The sequence below is a fragment of the Equus quagga genome, chromosome 7 (assembly GCF_021613505.1).
Source record: "Equus quagga isolate Etosha38 chromosome 7, UCLA_HA_Equagga_1.0, whole genome shotgun sequence".
In the NCBI taxonomy this organism is placed as follows: Eukaryota; Metazoa; Chordata; class Mammalia; order Perissodactyla; family Equidae; genus Equus; species Equus quagga.
Window position 1 is genome coordinate 66,107,582 of NC_060273.1, and position 18,182 is coordinate 66,125,763.

Below are 18,182 nucleotides of genomic sequence, written 5' to 3' on the forward strand. Positions count from 1 at the left end.
AGCCTGCGGAAACAGAGTGGAAGAAAAAAGCCATTTCAATATAGATATTTATGACAGCATGACCCACCATAGTGAAAGTCCTCATCCATTCATTCACTCAAATAACATTTATTAATGTTACTCTGTGCCAAAGTTGTATGGAGCATAAGAGATATTTAAGGTAAAGTGTTTGTCTACCTCATTAAAAAACTATGTCACAGTCTAGAAGGGGAGATAAAAAAGTGTCAGTTGTCACAAAGCAAAAGTACAAATAAAATGTCCCTGCTGATTGTTTTCAGCTAGAAGGAGAACTCTGAAAATGGGCTGAACATTACATATGACAGGTTCAATGGAATCTTAAGCAGTCACTGAAAAGAACAATGCAGATGGCAAACGTATATGGACAAAAGGGTGGGAAAACATTTCATATATTTATGTATTTATATATGTTACAGTGGTAGGAAAACTAACCTATAACCTGAGGGATAAACAAATACCAGAGAGATAAAATATTTGCAATTTTAAATGTTAGTGCTGGAGGAAAGTTCAAGATCATCTCTTGCTGTGGTTTTCTTTCTGTATTCTTCAAGGAGTCCTTGGATTTCCAAGTAAGCAGCCACCTTGATGGACGGCCCACTATGCAACTACCAGCCTAATGTTTTTTTTTCCAAAATAAAAAAGTTTGTTATTTCTGAGAATAAAAGTAAATACATGCTTATTGTTAAAAATAAAAATCAGGGGCTGGCCCTGTGGCCGAGTGGTTGAGTTCGCGCGCTCCGCTTCAGTGGCCCAGGGTTTCACCGGTTCGAATTCTGGGTGCGGACATGGCACCGCTCATCAGGCCACGCTGAGGCAGCGTCCCACATGCCACAACTAGAAGGACCCACAACTAAAATATGCAACTAGGTACTGGGGGGATTTGGGGAGAAAAAGCAGGAAAAAAAAATTTTTAAAAATTAAAAAAATAAAAATCAGACAATTCAAATAAGCATAAAGAATCCCATATCCAAGGAATAACCACTAAGGTATTAGTATAAATCTCTTATATATTGGATATATGGTTGAACTTATAAGACTATTTTTTTCATTGAATGGATTATAGACATCTTTCATGTCAGTTAACATAGATTTACTTATTATTTTAAGCTGCTCATTCTGTTACATTGTATGGAAATACTCTAATCTATTTGGTCCATTTCCTACTAATGGACGTTTAGGCTGCTTAAATGTTCTACTGTGATTTTTTTTAATGCTGTGATGGACATTTTCTCTTTCTCTTTCTGTCTCTGTCTCTCTTTCTGTCTTTGTCTCTTTGTCTCTGTCTATCTCTCCATCTCTCTCTCTCTTTTCACTTCAGATACTGCCAAATTGCCCTCTAGGATGTTTGTGCCAATCATATTTCCCCACAGTGCTGGCCAAGTATTTTTCAGGTATCAATTGTCACAAGGCACTGTGGTTGATGGAACAAGAAGGATACTGGATTAGGGATACAGAGATACAGAGTTAAGTAAAACATCCTGGCCCCTTGGGATACCGAATTTAGAGCAGGAGGCAAAACATGGACAAATAAAGTTAATAGTACAAGAGTTAGGTAACATTGTAATGTCACTTGAATAACTGCCAGTGGGGTGGACAAAGTGCTTGTTTGTTCACAGCAGGAGATCAGAAATACCTGGAATGACTTCATGGAAGAGTGGGATGTGGAGCAAAAACCATATCTAAATTTTGTCTTTTTTTTTTTTAGGAAGATTAGCCCTGTGCTAACATCTGCTGCCAATCCTCCTCTTTTTTGCTGAGGAAGACTGGCACTGAGCTAACATCCATGCCCATCTTCCTCTATTTTATATGTGGGACACCTGCCACAGCATGGCTTGACAAGCAGTGCATAGGCCCACACCCAGGATCTGAACCGGCAAACCCTGGGCCACCAAAGTGGAATGTGCGAACTTAACTGCTGTACCACTGGGCCAGCCCCTAAATTTTAAGTCTTGATCAGCATTCTCTAAAATATCCTGCAGAACATCAGTGCTGTGGGATGTTAATAAGTGGACTGGCCATAGAATTTATCACCCAAATAGGGACACTTGTGAGAGTAAATGAGGTGTTATTAATAGTTATTCTGGAATGATGATGTAAATTGAAATTGTCCTGGGCAAACAGGGATGCATGGCCACCCTATTCTTAGGTGTTCTGAGAAAACAGAGTTCTAGGGTAAAAAAAAAAAAAAAGCGTGGGAAAGGTTGAGTTTAACAAAGTCAATAGGTTTCTCCACTGCAGGAATTGTCAGGCCTGTTAACACACTAGTCTGGGCCATGACTCTCCAAGAGGGAAGGGCGTGAAGACTGTTTAACCGAAGAGTCCCTTGAGAGATGAGTTTTCCGCTTTGGGAAATGCTGACTAGACACCTGAAGTCCCACTGCTCCGTTAGCAGGGTAATAGGGCTTAGTCGCCCTGCTGCACTCACTTGTCGACACAAATAATCCATAGCCAACCTAAAAATGAAAATTGGGGTGAGTTTATTATGAGCCGAATGTGAGGACCATATAGCCCGGGGTCTTCCTTGCCCAAGGAAGGAAGGACGCCAAAGGAGTAGGGTGTACTGAGTGGTTATATACCCTCAAAGAGCATGTTTCACATATGATTGAAATGTCCCTTTTACAACAGTCACGAGATTGCTGTCAGCACAGCGATTGACGGACACAGCAGGTAGTGGGTCTGCTGTCTCAGTGGACACAGCAGGAAGCAGGTTTGTTGTCCCAAGCTGGGTGGTCACAGGCTGCACACAACAATCAATTCCTAGCCTAGGGAGAGACGCTTATCCTTAAGGAAATACCAATGTGGAGAAGTTGCATCTTTATCTTAAGGCCGTTTGTTCCTGTCTTTGGCACATGGCAAATGCTTAAAGCAGATACACAATGCATGCTCAACACATCAGGCCCTTTTGGAAAAACAAGGTCAGGCTGAATTAGGTTTACACCAAATGGCTTCCTCATATTCTCCAATATATCCTATTGCTTGCCATTTATTTGTCAGACTCCTAGTCCAGCGCTCGTTGTGAACCATACCATACCAAGTACTTCCTTCGCTTCTCCCTTCCTGGGCAGTTCGTAAATGGTTCAGTGGGCATAGATGCTCCAATGTCAACCTGAATTATTTATATTTTGGAATGTATTATACATCTTAACATAATTTTTTTTTTGTCTCCAATCACCTAGAAAGTGGTTGTCCCCATTTTACAACTAAGCAAATAAATAGAGACACTCCTTATATGACCTGTCCATGTTCCCACAGCTAGTTTGTCACCCCAGAACTAAAGGTAGGCCCCCTGGCCCCCAGTACCAAGAGCTCCCTGGCAAAGGACAGTCTACAGTGCAGTCTTTGTCACCAGTAAGTGTGTGTTTACTTAACACATGTGGAAGAACCTGAAGTCGCCCTGATTGTTTCCTCTGCTTCCCAACCTTAGGTGCCACCCAAGTGCCCAGTCTGCTTTTCTGGAGTTTCAATGGGCTTCTATTGGTGGTTGACACAACCGGAAAACCGAACTTCATCTCCCGCTACCGAATTCAGGTCGGCAAGAATGAACCAGTAAGTGTTGCTGCAGCTTCTCCTGGTCTGTGCACAGAAAGCAAGAGCCGAACCACACTCTCAAAATTCTCACCACTGGCACAGGAGAAACCACGGCCAGTGGGAGCCAAGTTATTGTGTGCAAGTTCCCCCAACTTAGAAGGTTAGAGAGAGGACGTAATTTACGCAAATCTCAGAGCCTGTCAGTCAAGACTAATGTTCTGGTCTTCGGATTCCCAGGCCTGGCCCTGTATCAGCCTGTGCACCGCCCACCCCCCCAACCTCCCCAGCACTGTGATCAGCGTTTTACGAACAGAAATGATTGTTTCAGCCTGGCACCGGGCAGAGTTCCAGAGATGTCAGGCAGCTCCCTCCTTATCCATGGGAGCAGGGATAGCAATGGCTGGATGCTGACACCAGGGTAACAGCTGTCGTTGTGAGTGAGGGAGGCAGCTGCTGAAACAATGACTAACCCACTATAATAGAAGGATGGTATGGATTCTGAATGTCGGGGTGGTGCTTGTTTTTGAGCAGGCCTCCTTCCCAGTTATTCAGTTCAACCAAGAGTTCATCCATGATAAACAAGACCCAGATCCTGCTTATGAGGAACTCTTGGCCCAGTAGGGGAGAGAAGGCCAGCACGCACATTGCCGACTTCCACAGCGCCAGGAACGGAGCCCTACTGCTCCCTGAGCCCGGCTTGCCTGCTGGGTGATTTCATAACCTCCAGGAGCCTTTGCTTAACACAACAAGGAAGAATTTGATTCTTAAAGCCCAGATTCTTCCCCCAGCCCCACCCACATCACATGCTGGCACATTCCAGGCAAGACTATCACCTCTGAATTATCTGCCCAGGTGCCTGGGTGAATCACCTCAGCTCTCAGGGCGTTGTGCCCCAGCCCAGCACTCTGGAAAGCAGAATGGGTGACAAATAGTGCCTTTGACCCACATTTTCGGAACAGCCCCTTCCTGCATCAGAGCTGCTAGCCTGGCTCCCAGACCCCCTCAATTGAGATAATAGCTGCCAGCCAGCCAGGGGGCTTCCTCCAGGTCCAGCTTGGCAGGTCATGGACTGGAGCCTAAGTGTTAAAGCCAGTGCTTGGTGCTGAGAGCCCTTCATCTGTCAGACTGTGGCGGTCTCCTTACCAGGCACTATTGACGACATGCTTACATCTTCAAGGCCAAGTACTGTAATAACCTTCATCGTTCTCATGAGGAAACAGAGGCTTTGAGATGTGACATGGGTAGAACCATGATTCCCACTCAAGTTTTCCAACTCCAGGGTTCATGCTCTTACCCACCAGGCCACATCAGCTCTCAAGAAATCACCTAACACGGTAACATTTCAGGGTCTACAGTGATTGGAGAGCCACACAGGGAAGACCTCACTGCATTGTGCAGAGGCTGAGGTTCAGGAAGGTGCAGTGACTAGCTCAAGGTCCGACTGTGCCTGGGAAACAGAGCCAGGGCTCGTCTCGTCTGTGTCCAGGTCCAGGCTCCTACACTGCGTGCCTCCTCAGGTGGATCCACAAGTAAGAACGAATCCCCAGAGGCCATTTAGCCTTTGACCCATTTCAGGAAGGCCTGATCCTGGACCTAAGACATCAGAAACAGATTCTTAAGTGGGACCTGAATGATCCACTTAAGATCATTCCCATTGGTCTATTTACTCTCCCACTTTCCAGCTGGTTCCCACCTTCTCCTCTCTCCACAAATCCCATACACCTCCTCCCCTCACCTCCTCCGAGAGGAGGGGCTTGCTTCCTACCTCACTAGGTAAATTGGAGCAAGCAGAAGAGAGCTCGCACAGACTTCCACCCCATGAGCCTAGCAGCGACACCTGCAACAAACACGCTCTGCCTTCCCGCTGAGACAGCACGTGAACCCTCCCAGCTCCTGTCTGCAGCCCGTTCCTCCACTCTCTGTGCACTACACGCGCTTGTTTACTCCAGGAGATTACTCCAGCAGTTCTCCCTTCTCCTTCTTTGTATGTTTTTTCCCGCCCTCCCCTAGATTATTCCTCTCTGGATTATTACAAACATGCTATAAAAAATTTTTTGCCCATCTTAAAACCAAACCAAACAAAAAACCCTTGACTTCATCTCACATGCTCACTCCACTCATATTTTTGTTCCCCTTTGCAGCCAAGCTCTTTGAAAGAGTATACAGCTTTCAATTCCTCTCTGTCCATTCTCTGTTTCCCAACATTTTGCAATTACAAAAAATTGTAAACATCTATGCAGAAGTTGAAAAAGTAGTACAATGATCACTCATTTACAAGCCACATAGATTCACCAATTTTAAACATTTTCCACTATTTGCTTTATCTGTAAGTAAAAATATAAATGTCTATGCATCTATAATTTTTTGCTTAGGCATTTGAAAGTAAGTTCCAGACATCATAAAACTTCACCCTAAAACCTTCAGCCTGCATCTCCTAAAATAATCACAAAACCATCCTCTCAGGGGCCAGGCCGGTGGCATAGTGTTTAAGTTCACGTGCTCCACTTTGGTGCACCGGGGTTTGTAGGTTCGGATCCAGGGTGCGGACATCACATCACTCATTAAGACATGCTGTGGCAGGGGCTGGCCCCGTGGCCGAGTGGTTAAGTTCGCGCGCTCCGCTGCAGGCGGCCCAGTGTTTCGTCGGTTCGAATCCTAGGCGCGGACATGGCACTGCTCGTCAGACCACGCTGAGGCAGCGTCCCACATGCCACAACTAGAGGAACCACAATGAAGAATATACAACTATGTACCGGGGGGCTTTGGGGAGAAAAAGGAAAAAATAAAATCTTTAAAAAAAAAAAAAAAAAAAGACATGCTGTGGCAGTGTCCCACATACAAAATAGAGGAAGATTGCCACAGATGCTAGCTCAGCAACAATCTTCCTCCAGTATAAAGAGGAAGATTGGCAACAGATGTTAGCTCAGGGCCCATCTTCCTCCCACCTCCAGAAAAAAACCATCCTCTCACCTCCTCTATAAATCTCCTCCAATTAGGCCTTCACTCTCACTGCTCCACCAGAATTGCTCTTGGCAAGGTCACCAGTGTTCCTGTCTCAAGCTTGTCTCATGAGACTGACCAGAAGCGTTTTCACGGCTGCTCATTCTTTCATCCCTGTTGTATCTTCTTATAGCTGGCTTCGAAGACACCCGCTCTCTTGGTTCTCCTCCAGCCTCACTGGTCACTCCTTCACAGTCTCCTTTTTGCTTCCTTCTCTTCTCCCCAACCTCTTAATGTTGAATACCCTGGGGCTCAGACATTGGTCCTCTCCCTCTCTTCATTCCCTCAGTTATCTCTTCCAGTGTCATGACTTTAAATTCCATCTGTATGACGACAGCTCACAAGTTTATAACTCTAGCCCAGAACTCTCTTCTGAATTCCAGGCTCAAATACCCAACTGTCTCTTTGACATCTCCACATGGATGTCTCATGGACATCTCCAATCCAACGCGTCCCAAAGAGAGTTTTTGATCTCCCTTGCAAAGCCGATGCCACCCACAGCCTCCGCATTCTGAGTTGATGGCAATTGTACCCTTTAATTGCTTAGGCCAAAAGACTTGGAGTCATCCTTGATTACTCTCTTTCTGGCATACGCCACATCCAGTTTTGCAGGAAACCCTATTGGCTCTCTTTCCAAAATAGATCCAGAATGCAACCACTTCTCACTCCCTCCTTTGCTGCCACCCTAGTCTAGCCACCATCCTCTCTTGTTTATATTATTGCAATTTTTATTGGTCTCTCTATTTCTGTTCTTTCTCCCCTGCAGTCTATTTTCAACACAGCAGCCAGAGTAATCCTGTAAGATTTTGTCATTTCTCTGCTTGCAACGCTGCAATGACTCCCCTTTCCTCTTGGAGTAAAAGCCAAAGTCCCCACAATGGCCTACAAAACCCTGTATGCTCTGGCTCCCTCACCTTACCCACTCACTCTTCACCAGCCAAGTATGCCAGAAAGGTGTCTATCTTAGAGCCTTCTCACCAGCTATTCCTTTGCCTGTAGACTCTTCCCCCAGATATGTTTGTTTCCCTCACCTTCTTCATCTTCTTGTTCAAATCTCACCATCTCAGTGGAGCCTACACTGACCATTCTATTTAAAATTATTGGTTCCAGGAATATAAACTGAGTGAGGGCAGGAATCTGTTCCTTGCTTTCTTCCCAGCACGTGGAACACTGCATGCTACATAGAAGATGCTCGATAAGTGAACGAATAAACATGTGTGACACCTCCTGTTGATCAAGGTTTCCAGAAAAGGAGTATGGCTTCATCTACAGGTGCTCTCAAACCAGGCTGACCAGACCTGGCTTCACCATTGAGTGCAACTAAAAGCTTAGAAAGTGAATTCTAGAGTCAGTCATACATGCAGTGCCTGGAGTCTGATGGAACTTTGAACACAGCCTCACCTAGGGGCAGAAACCCTTCCAGTTTTACAGAGTGAACTTAGGGAGAAACCTGTTCTGACCAATCCCAAACCAGTTTATCAGGACCCAGGAAGTGACCTGTGGTGATGGGGCTGTTCCCGGGAGGCCCAGTGCTCTGAGGAAGGGAAGGGTCAAGGGGTTACTGATTCTTGGGGAGAGGCTGGCTGTAGTATTGAGGCTCAACAGGGTCTGGGCATTTGGGGCCAGCTCTCCACAGTGACCCTGGAGAGAATGCTCAGGTAGGCCCCAGGCTGACAGCTCCTCTGTGAAAACCAAGAAGACAGGTCACAGGAAGTTAGTCAAGCGGCCAGATGGGCAGCTCCCTGGCTCACCTTCTTCACTCTGGACCTAGTCCAGTGAGGCTGGACCACATGAGGAGCAAGATGACTTTGATCTCTGCACCTGATCAAGGTCAGGCCTGTCTGGATGAAGGGCTATAAGGGTGAATAAGGATATCAGCAGGAGAGTTGACAACCTTCTCCAAGCACCCTTGCAGCTCCCCAGGGTGCCTGTCAGGAATACGTCAGGCCTGGCCAGAGAAATGGGGAGGACAGTGGTGACAGTTGCAGAACCAGGAAGGAGAAGGCAGGATCAGGTCGAGACTGAAGGCTGCCAGGAGGGGAGTTTCGAAAGGCGGGGGCATTACCAGATGGTTCTACCCCAGGGTTGGGCAGCAGTCAGGGGCTGCTGGCTACAGCCAGACATCACTCCTAGCATCCACCCCTGAGTGAGGGCCTCCTGTGAGTGGGTCACAGTGGAGTCTAGTTTCTAGAAGTTTCTCACTCTTGCCCATCTCCTTCCTTCCTTCCCTTGGGCAGGTGGACCCCGTGAAACTACGCCAGTCAATCCGCACAGTTCTCTTCAACCAGCACTTTATCACTTGCCCTGTGCTGGTCTTCCTCTATCCCATCCTCAGATTGTGGGGAGACCCCTGCCGCCGAGAGCTACCCACCTTCCACTGGTTCCTCCTGGAGCTGGCATTCTTCACTCTGACTGAGGAAGTCATGTTCTACTACTCACACCGGTGAGCAGCCCCTCGGTCTCCTAGGGCTCACTTTCTTTGTTTTAATCTTATTTCTTTATTTATATTGTGGTAAAATATGTATACATAAAATTTACCTTTCTATCCATACAGTTTAGCAGTATTAAATACATTCGCTTTGTTGTGCAACCATTACCATTATTCACTTCTAAAACTTTTTCATCATTCTGAACAGAAACGCTGTACCCACTAAACAATGACTTCCCATCCTCTCCCCCCTCAACCTCTGGTAACCTCTATTCAACTTTCTGTCTATATGAATTTGCCTATTCTAGGTACCTCGTATAAGTGGAATCATACAATATGTGGCCTTTTGTGTCTAGCTTGTTTCCCTAAACTTAATGTTTTCAAGGTTCATCCATGTTGTAGCATGTATCAGAATTTCATTTCCTTTTTTCTTTTTGACTCTACTTCCAAATGTTTATTTTTTTCTTGTTTTGTTGAGGTCATAATAGTTTATCACATTGTGAAATTTCAAGTGTACATTATTATTTGTCTCTCACCACATATATGTGCTCCTTTACCCTTTATGCCCACCCCCTAACCTGCTTCCCCTCTGGTAACCAGTAATCTGTTTTTGTCCATTTGTTTGTTTATCCTTCACATATGAGTGAAATCACATGGTGTTTGTCTGTCTCTGTCTGGCTTATTTTACTTAACATAGTACCCTCAAGGTCCATCCATGTGGTTGCAAATGGGATGATTTTGTCTTTTTTATGACTGAGTAGTATTCCATCGTGTATATACATACATACATACATATATATATATATATATCTCCATTGTGTGTGTGTCTTCTTCTTTATCCACTCATCAGTTGATGGGCATTTGGGTTGCTTCCATATCTTGGCTATTGTGAATAATGCTGCAGTGAACATAGGGATGCATAAGTCTCTTTGAATTGTTGATTTCAAGTTCTTTGGATAAATACCCAGTAGTGGGATAACTGAGTTGTATGTTATTTCTATATTTAATTTTTTGAGAGAATTCCATACTGTTTTCCATAGTGACTGCACCAGTTCACATTCCCACCAGCAGTGTATGAGAGCTCCCTTTTCTCCACATCTTCTCCAACATTTGCTATTTTTTGTCTTGGTGATTATAGCCATTCTAACAGCTGTATGGTGATATCTCATTGTAGTTTTGATTTGCATTTCCCTAATGATTAGTGATGTTGAACATCTTTTCATGTGCTTATTGGCCATCTGTATATCTTCTTTGAGAAAATTTTCATATCCTCTGCCCATTTTTTGATCGCGTTAGTTCTTTTCTTGTGGTTGAGTTGTGTGAGTTCTTTATTTATTTTGGAGATTAACCCCTTGTCAGATATATGATTTGCAAATATTTTCTCCCAGTTGATGTGTTGTCTTTGTATTTTCTTCATGGTTTCCTTTGCCTTGCAGAAGCTTTTAGTCTGATATAGTCCCATTTGTTTATTCTTCCATTTGTTTCCCTTGTCCAAGTAGACATGGTATTTGAAAAGATGTTTCTAAGATCAATGTTATAGTGTATTGCCTATATTCTCTTCTAGGAGGCTATGGTTTCATATCTTACCTTCAAGTCTTTAATCCATTTTGAGTTAATTTTTGTGTATAGCATAAGATAATGATCTACTTGGATTCTTTTGCATGTGGCCGTCCAGTTTTCCCAACACCATTTATTGAAGAGACTTTACTTTCTCCGTTGTGTGTTGTTAGCTCCTTTGTTGAGGATTAGCTGTCTATAGGTGTGTGGTTTTATTTCTGGACTCTCAGTTCTGTTCCATTGATCTGTGTGCCCGTTTTTGTACCAGTACCATGCTGTTTTGTTTATTATAGCTTTGTAGTATATTTTGAAGTCAGGGAGTTTGATGCCTCCAGCTTTGTTCTTCTTTCTCAGGATTGCTTTAGCTATTCTGGGTCTTTTGTTGCCCCATATTAATTTTAGGATTCTTTGTTCTATTTCCATGAAGAATGTCATTGGGATTCTGGATTGAGATTGCATTGAATTTGTAGATTGCTCTAGGTAGTATGGACATTTTAACTATGTTTATTCTTCTAATCCATGCACATGGAATATTGTTTCCATTTCTTTATGTCATCATCAATTTCTTTCAATAATATCTAATAGTTTTCCGTGTATAGGTCTTTCACTTCCTTGGTTAAATTTATTCCTAGATATTTTCTTCTTTTTATTGCAATTATAAATGGGATTATATTCTTGAGTTCTCTTTCTGTTAGTCCATTATAAGAGTATAGAAATGCAACTGATTTTTGTAAGTTGATTTTGTACCCTGCAACTTTGTCATAGTTGTTGATTATTTCTAATAGTTTTCTGATGGATTCCTTACGGGTTTCCATATATAGAATCATGTCATCTGGAAACAGCAAGAGTTTCACTTCTTCATTGCCAATTTGGATACCTTTTATTTCTTTTTCTTGCCTAATTGCTCTGGCCAAAACCTCCAGTACTACATTGAATAAGGGTAGTGAGTGGGTAGCCTTGTCTTGTCCCTGTTTTCAGAGAGATGGCTTTCAATTTTTCACCATTGAGTATGACATTGGCTGTGGGTTACTCATATATGGCCTTTATTATCTTGAGGCACTTTCCTTCTATATCTGTTTTATTGAGAGTTTTAATCATAAATGGATGTTGGATCTTGTCAAATACTTTCTCTGCATCTATTGAGATGATCATGTGGTTTTTATTCCTCATTTTGTTGATGTGGTGTATCACATTGATTTATTTGCAGATGTTGAACCATCCCTGTGTCCCTGGTATAAATCCCACTTGATCATGGTGTATGATCCTTTTAATGTATTGCTATATTTGGTTTGCCAATATTTTGTTGAGGATTCTTGCATCTATGTTCATCAGCCATATTGGCCTGTAATTTTCCTTCTTTGTGTTGTCCTTGTCTGGCTTTGGGATCAGGGTGATCTTGGCCTTGTAGAATGAGTTAGGAAGTGTTCCATCTTCTTCAATTTTTTGGAATAGTTTGAGAAGGATAGGTATTAAATCTTTTTTGAGTGTTTGATGGAATTCTCCTGAGAAGCCATCTGGTCCTGGACTTTTATTTTTTCAGAGGTTTTTGATGACTATTTGAATCTCTTTCCTTGTGATTGGTCTATTCACACTCTCTATTTCTTCTTGATTTAGTTTGGGGAGGTTGTATGAATCAGAACTTATCCATTTCTTCTAGATTGTCCGATTTGTTGGCATACAGTTTTTCACAGTATTCTCTTATAATCCTTTGTATTTCAGTGGTATCCATTGTAATTTCTCTTGTTTCATTTCTAATTTTATTTCTTTGAGCCTTCTCTTTTTCTTAGTGAGTCTGGCTAAGGGTTTGTCAGTTTTGTTTATCTTCTCAAAGAACCAGCACTTAGTTTCATTGATCCTCTCTACTGGGTTTTTTTTTTTTTTTTTTTGGTTTCTAGTTCATTTATTTCTGCCCTAATTTTTATTATTTCCCTCCTTCTGCTGACTTTGGGCTTTGTTTGTTATTCTTTTTCTAGTTCTGTTAGGTGTAGTTTAAGATTACTTATTTGAGATTTTTCTTATTTGTTAAAGTGGGCTGGTAGTGCTATGAATTTCCCTCTTAGGAATGCTTTTGCTGCATCCCATATGAGTTGGTATGGTGTATTTTCATTTTCGTTTGTCTCTAGATTTTTATTTCTTCTTTAATTTCTTCAGTGATCCATTATTTGTTCAATAGTATGTTGTTTAGTCTCCAGATATTTGTCACTTTCCCAGCTTTTTTCCTATAGCTGATTTCTAGTTTCATAGCATTACTGTTGGAAAAGATGCTTGATATGATTTCAATCTTCTTACAATTATTGAGGCTTGCCTTATTTCCCAACACATGGTCTATCTTTGAGAATATTCCATGTGCACTTAAGAAGAATGTATATTCTGCTGATTTTAGATGGAGTGTTCTATATATATCTATTGAGTCTATCTGGTCTGGTTTTTCATTTAACTCCACTATTTCCTTGTTGACTTTCTGTCTAGATCATCTATCCATTGATGTAAGTGGGGTGCTGAGGTCACCTATTATTATTGTGTTGCTGTTAATTTCTCCTTTTAGGTCTGTTAATAGTTCCTTTATGTACTTTGGTGCTCCTGTGTTAGGTGCATATATATTCACAAGTGTTACGTCCTCTTGGTTAAGTGTCCCTTTTGTCATTATATACTGTCCCTCTTTGTCTCTCATTGTCTTTTTTATCTTGAAGTCTTCTTTGTCTAAGTATGACAACACCTGCTTTCTTTTGTTTGCCTTTAGCTTGAAGTATCATCTTCCATCCCTTCACTCTGAGCCTCTGTTTGCCTTTAGAGCTGAGATGTGTTTCCCGGAGGCAGCATATTGTTGGGCCTTGTTTTTTAATCCATCCCGCCACTCTCTTTTAATTGGAGAATTCAATCCATTTACATTTAGAAGTGATCATTGATATATGAGGGCCTAATGATGCCATTTTGTCACTTATTTTCCAGTTGTTCTGTATTTCCCTTGTTTTTCATCCCACATATTTCCAACTGCCAGTTCAGTTTGGTATTTCTTTATGATGGTTTTCTCAGTTTTATCTTTATTTATCATTTGTTTCTCTGTTCTGATTTTTTGTTTAGTGGTTACTGTGAGGTTTGTATAAAAGATCTCATAGATGAGATAGTCCATTTTCTGATAGCCTCTTTTAGTCTAAGCAGGTTCCATCCCTTTCCTCTTCCCCATCTAAGTTATTGTTGTCACAACTTATTCTGTTTTGTGTTGTGAATTTGTGATTAAAATGAAGTGATTGTAGTTATTTTTTATGCTTTCCTTTCCTTTATTTTTAATGTTATAATTGTTTGCTAACTTGTTCTGATAGCTGAAATTTTCTGATTTTGTCTGTCTATCTCTTTGCTCAAGGCTTTGTAAACCCTTTATTTATTTATTTTCAGGTATGAGGGCCTTCTTGATCATTTCTTGTGTGTGTGTGTAGGGGGGGGGGTCTTTTGATGATGAACTCCCTCAGCTTTTGTTTATCTGGGAAAGTTTTTAATTTCTCCATCATATCTAAAGGATAGTTTCACTGGATAGCATATTCTTGGCTGAAAGTTTTTGTCTTTCAGAATTTTTAATATGTCATTCCACTCTCTCTGAACCTATATGGTTTATGCTGAGAAATCCACTGAAAGCCTGATAGGGATTCCTTTGCAGGTTATTTTCTTTTGCCTTGCTGCCCTTAATAATTTTTCTTTGTCATTTACTTTTGCCAGTTTACTAATATATGCCATGGAGAAGGTGTTTTTACATTGACATAATTAGGAGTTCTATTAACTTTGTTTACATGTAATTCCAGCTCCTGCCACAGGTTTGGGAAGTTCTCAACTATTATTTCTTTGAACAAGCTCTCTTCTCCTTTCTCCCCCTCTTCTCCCTCTGGAATACCTATAATCCTTATGTTGTGTTTCCTAATTGAATCGGATATTTCTCAGAGAATTTCCTCATTTCTTTTTAGTCTTAGTTCTCTTTCCTACACCTGCAGCTTTTCTATACTTCTGTCCTCTAAACTACTGATTCTGGGGGCCGGCCCGGTGGCACAGCGGTTAAGTTCGCATGTTCCACTTCTCAGCACCTGGGGTTTGCTGGTTCAGATCCTGGGTGCAGACATGGCACTGCTTGGCAGCCATGCTGTGGTAGGCATCCCGCATATAAAGTAGAGGAAGATGGGCACGGATGTTAGCTCAGAGCCAGGCTTCCTCAGCAAAAAGAGGAGGACTGGCAGTAGTTAGCTGAGGGCTAATCTTCCTCAAAAAAACAAAAAAACAAAAAAATAAACTAGCGATTCTGTCCTCCATAACATCAGCTCTATTTTTTAAGGACTCCAAATTTTTCTTTATCACATTCATTGTGTTTTTTATCTCCAACATTTATGATTTTTTTCATAGTTTCAATCTCTTTTGTGAAGAATTCCCTCTGTTTATTAATGTTATTCCTGAGATCCTTAAACTGTCTTTATGAGTTTTCTTGTAACTCAAGAGTTTTTATAACTATTTTGAATTCTCTGTCATTTAGATTATAAATTTACATGACTTCAGGATTGATTTCTGGTTACTTGTCATTTTCCTTCCAGTCTGGAGTGTTAATATACCTCTTCATGCTATGTGATGGGGTGGACTTTTGCCATTGCATAGTGGTAGTATCGGGTCACTGATTCCACCTGCCACCACTGAGTGGGGCAGGATTGAGCTTTCTGAGCCTCTGTGACCCCTTGTGGATGTGCCTGTCCATTGGAAGCTGTGCCAACAGGGCCCCTCTGCCTCTGCCTGCTGGCCACTGCTGCTTTATACACCTACACACAGGCAGGGATTCCATGCTCTGGCCAACTGGCTGAGCTGGTGTGCTAGGCTTGGGGTGCAGGGGCATTTTCTTTTGTGTGCGCAATCCTACTGTCTGTCCACCTGGGCTGCTCGGCTTGGTGTGGACACCCCCACGAGCTTAGCTGTCTCAGTGTGGAGTGTTCATTCCCACAGGCTGGGAGGCAACTCTGAGAGTGCAGGCATTCCCATGGACCGCTTCCTTTTTCCCCTTCTCCTCTCAGTGTTGCGTGCTGGCTGCCATGCAAGGTCCCACACCCTGGATCACTGCTGCTCAGGAGGGAGAGGAGATCTCCTTACCTCCTTCCACTGCCTCCTGGGGAACTCCAGTATCCCACCTTCAGACGTATGGCTGAGTGGATCTCTCAGATGTCTGTTGTGTTGTGTGAATGTCCTCTGTTGGTGTATGAATGTCCTTTTCATTGTATTTTAGAGGGGAGAGACTAAGAGCTCACTCTGCCACGATGCTGACGTTACTCTCTCATTCCTTTTTAACGCTGAATAATATTCCATTGTATGCATATGCCATATTTTGTTTATCCATTCATCTGTCAATTAGACAATTGGGTTGCTTCACCTTTTGGCTATTGTGAATAATGCTGCCATGAACATGAGTGTACAGGTATCTGAATCCCTGCTTTCAATTCTTTTGAGGATATACGTAGGAGTAGAATTGCTCTATCATATGGTAATTGTACATTAAACTTTTCGAGGACCCACCAAACTGTTTTCCACAGCAGCTGCACCATTTTACCTTCCCACCAGCAAAGCACAAGGGTTCCAGTTTCTCCACATCCTCCCAGCACTTGTTATTTTCCAGTTTTGTTTTGTTTTTTGACTTTTTTTAGGGCTCACTTTTTTTTTCAAGATTTTATTTTTCCTTTTTCTCCCCAAAGCCCCTCAGTACATAGGTGTATATTTTTAGTTGTGGGTCCTTCTAGTTGTGGCATATGCGTTGCTGCCTCAGCATGGCTTGATGAGCAGTGCCATGTCTGTGCCCAGGATCCGAACCAGCAAAACCCCAGGCTGCTGAAGTGGAGCATGTGAACCCAACCACTTGGCCACAGGCCCAGCCCCTAGGGCTCACTATTAAACAAGGAAACTGGAGCCTTGGAATTGTAGGTGTAGGACCAACATCACTTGGCCTCAGAAGCCTCCAATTGAATAGTTAACTAGACAACTATTTGTTCCATAATTGACAACTTAAGATCACTGAGGAATGTCCAGAAAAGAAAGAGCCTTCTCCAGTCATCTGTGCAGCAGGGCAGTTTCCCATTCATTTCTTTATTGAATCCTTTCTGGGCAGCATCCCCATTTTACAGCTGATATAATTGAGGTAGAGAGAGGCAAAGTAACCCACTCCCAAATTATGCAGCATGAGAAGTGGGGTTAGAACTTGAAGGCAGGTCTGTCTGAGCACCAGTCCAGTGTGTTTTCAACTTTGCTCCATAGATGTAACCCCTAGTTCCTACCTTTGGTTACTCATGGTCTGCTGGGGGAGGGAGAAAGGGAGATTGGCAGATTATTAACTATCAACTATTGTCCCAGTCTCCTTCACCACCCAACATTCTACAAGAAAATCCACAAGAAGCACCATGAGTGGACAGCTCCCATTGGCGTGATTTCTCTCTATGCCCACCCTATTGAGCATGTGGTGAGTAGAGCTCCTCTCTCCCCAGACGCAAAGGGCAGAGGGCCCCAACCATCTTCCCTAGATTTCCTGAAGAATTAGACTATACTGGCCCTTTCTTTCCTCTTTCCACTAAATAACTACCATTTCTTATTGACCGAGCACATGCCAGGCTATGCTAGATGCCCAACATGTTACCTCGTTTAATCTTCCCAACAATTGTAATCCTCATTTTGCTAATGAGGAGGTTGAGGTTCAAACAGTTAATAATGTCTCAGGTTACAAAGCTGAATGACTCCAGCAAATCGAGGTCCTGAAACTCTTTCAGCTTCTCCAGATCTGAGTAAAGGAAGTCTTCCTGGTACCACTCTAGGGCAAAGTGGACACCCAACTGGGTGCCCTCCCTCTCCCTGAGGCCCACCTTCAAACAGCCGTTTCTTTGCAGGCCTCCAACATGCTGCCAGCGATGGTGGGTCCCATAATAATGGGCTCCCACTTGTCTTCCATCACCGTGTGGCATTCCTTGGCCCTCATCACCACCACCATCTCTCACTGTGGCTACCACCTACCTTTCCTGCCTTCGCCTGAATTCCATGACTATCACCATCTTAAGTAAGGCCCCTCTCCCCATTGTGGGTCCCTGGGCAGTAACCTCCACCTTTACTCCTGGAGTTTCTGATAGCAGACATGACACTGGTGTCTCAGTTTAGACATGGGTGCTAATGGAGGGAGAGGTTTGGAGGTGGGGAGAATAGTGACCACACTGGACCCAGACTACCTTGTCCTTTTCCTTCTTTCTGACACTAGGTCTTCCATAAACTGTGGGTTTTAAACCTTTGTTTAGGTTCTGGACACTGAGTATTTAATGTAAGCTATGGACACTGTCAGAACAATGCCTATATGCATAAAAATCCTGCATGCAATTCAAGGGCAGTTGTGTGCCCTCTGAAAGTCTCCAGGCCTCTTCCAGTGTGCTCTATGAACCTCCTGCACCACAATCCCCTGAGATGCTTTTTTCAAATGCAGGCTCTTGGGTTCCACTCCAAACATACTGAATCAAATTAGCTGGGGGAGCAGGGCCTGGAAATCTGCATTTTAATACGTGTTCCAGGGGATTCTGCTGGAGGTGTCCCTGAACCTACCTGAACAAGCCAAGCTCTGTCACAGGTTTTGACTTGTGTGCCTCAGAATCACAGAGAGCCTTTCATA

The 18,182-nt window shown here is 42.9% G+C and overlaps 1 protein-coding gene across 3 annotated transcripts in view; it reads left to right on the plus strand.

The window, feature by feature from the left end:
* FAXDC2 (fatty acid hydroxylase domain containing 2) overlaps positions 1-18,182 on the plus strand; it is a 36,297-nt gene that overhangs the window by 15,778 nt on the left and 2,337 nt on the right. For all 3 annotated transcript variants that reach the window (XM_046666536.1, XM_046666535.1, XM_046666537.1), the window contains 4 exons: positions 3,443-3,564; positions 8,784-8,989; positions 16,892-16,997; positions 17,419-17,585. In XM_046666536.1, the coding sequence (XP_046522492.1) occupies positions 3,443-3,564; positions 8,784-8,989; positions 16,892-16,997; positions 17,419-17,585 (601 nt within the window). The remainder of the gene's footprint in view (positions 1-3,442; positions 3,565-8,783; positions 8,990-16,891; positions 16,998-17,418; positions 17,586-18,182) is intronic.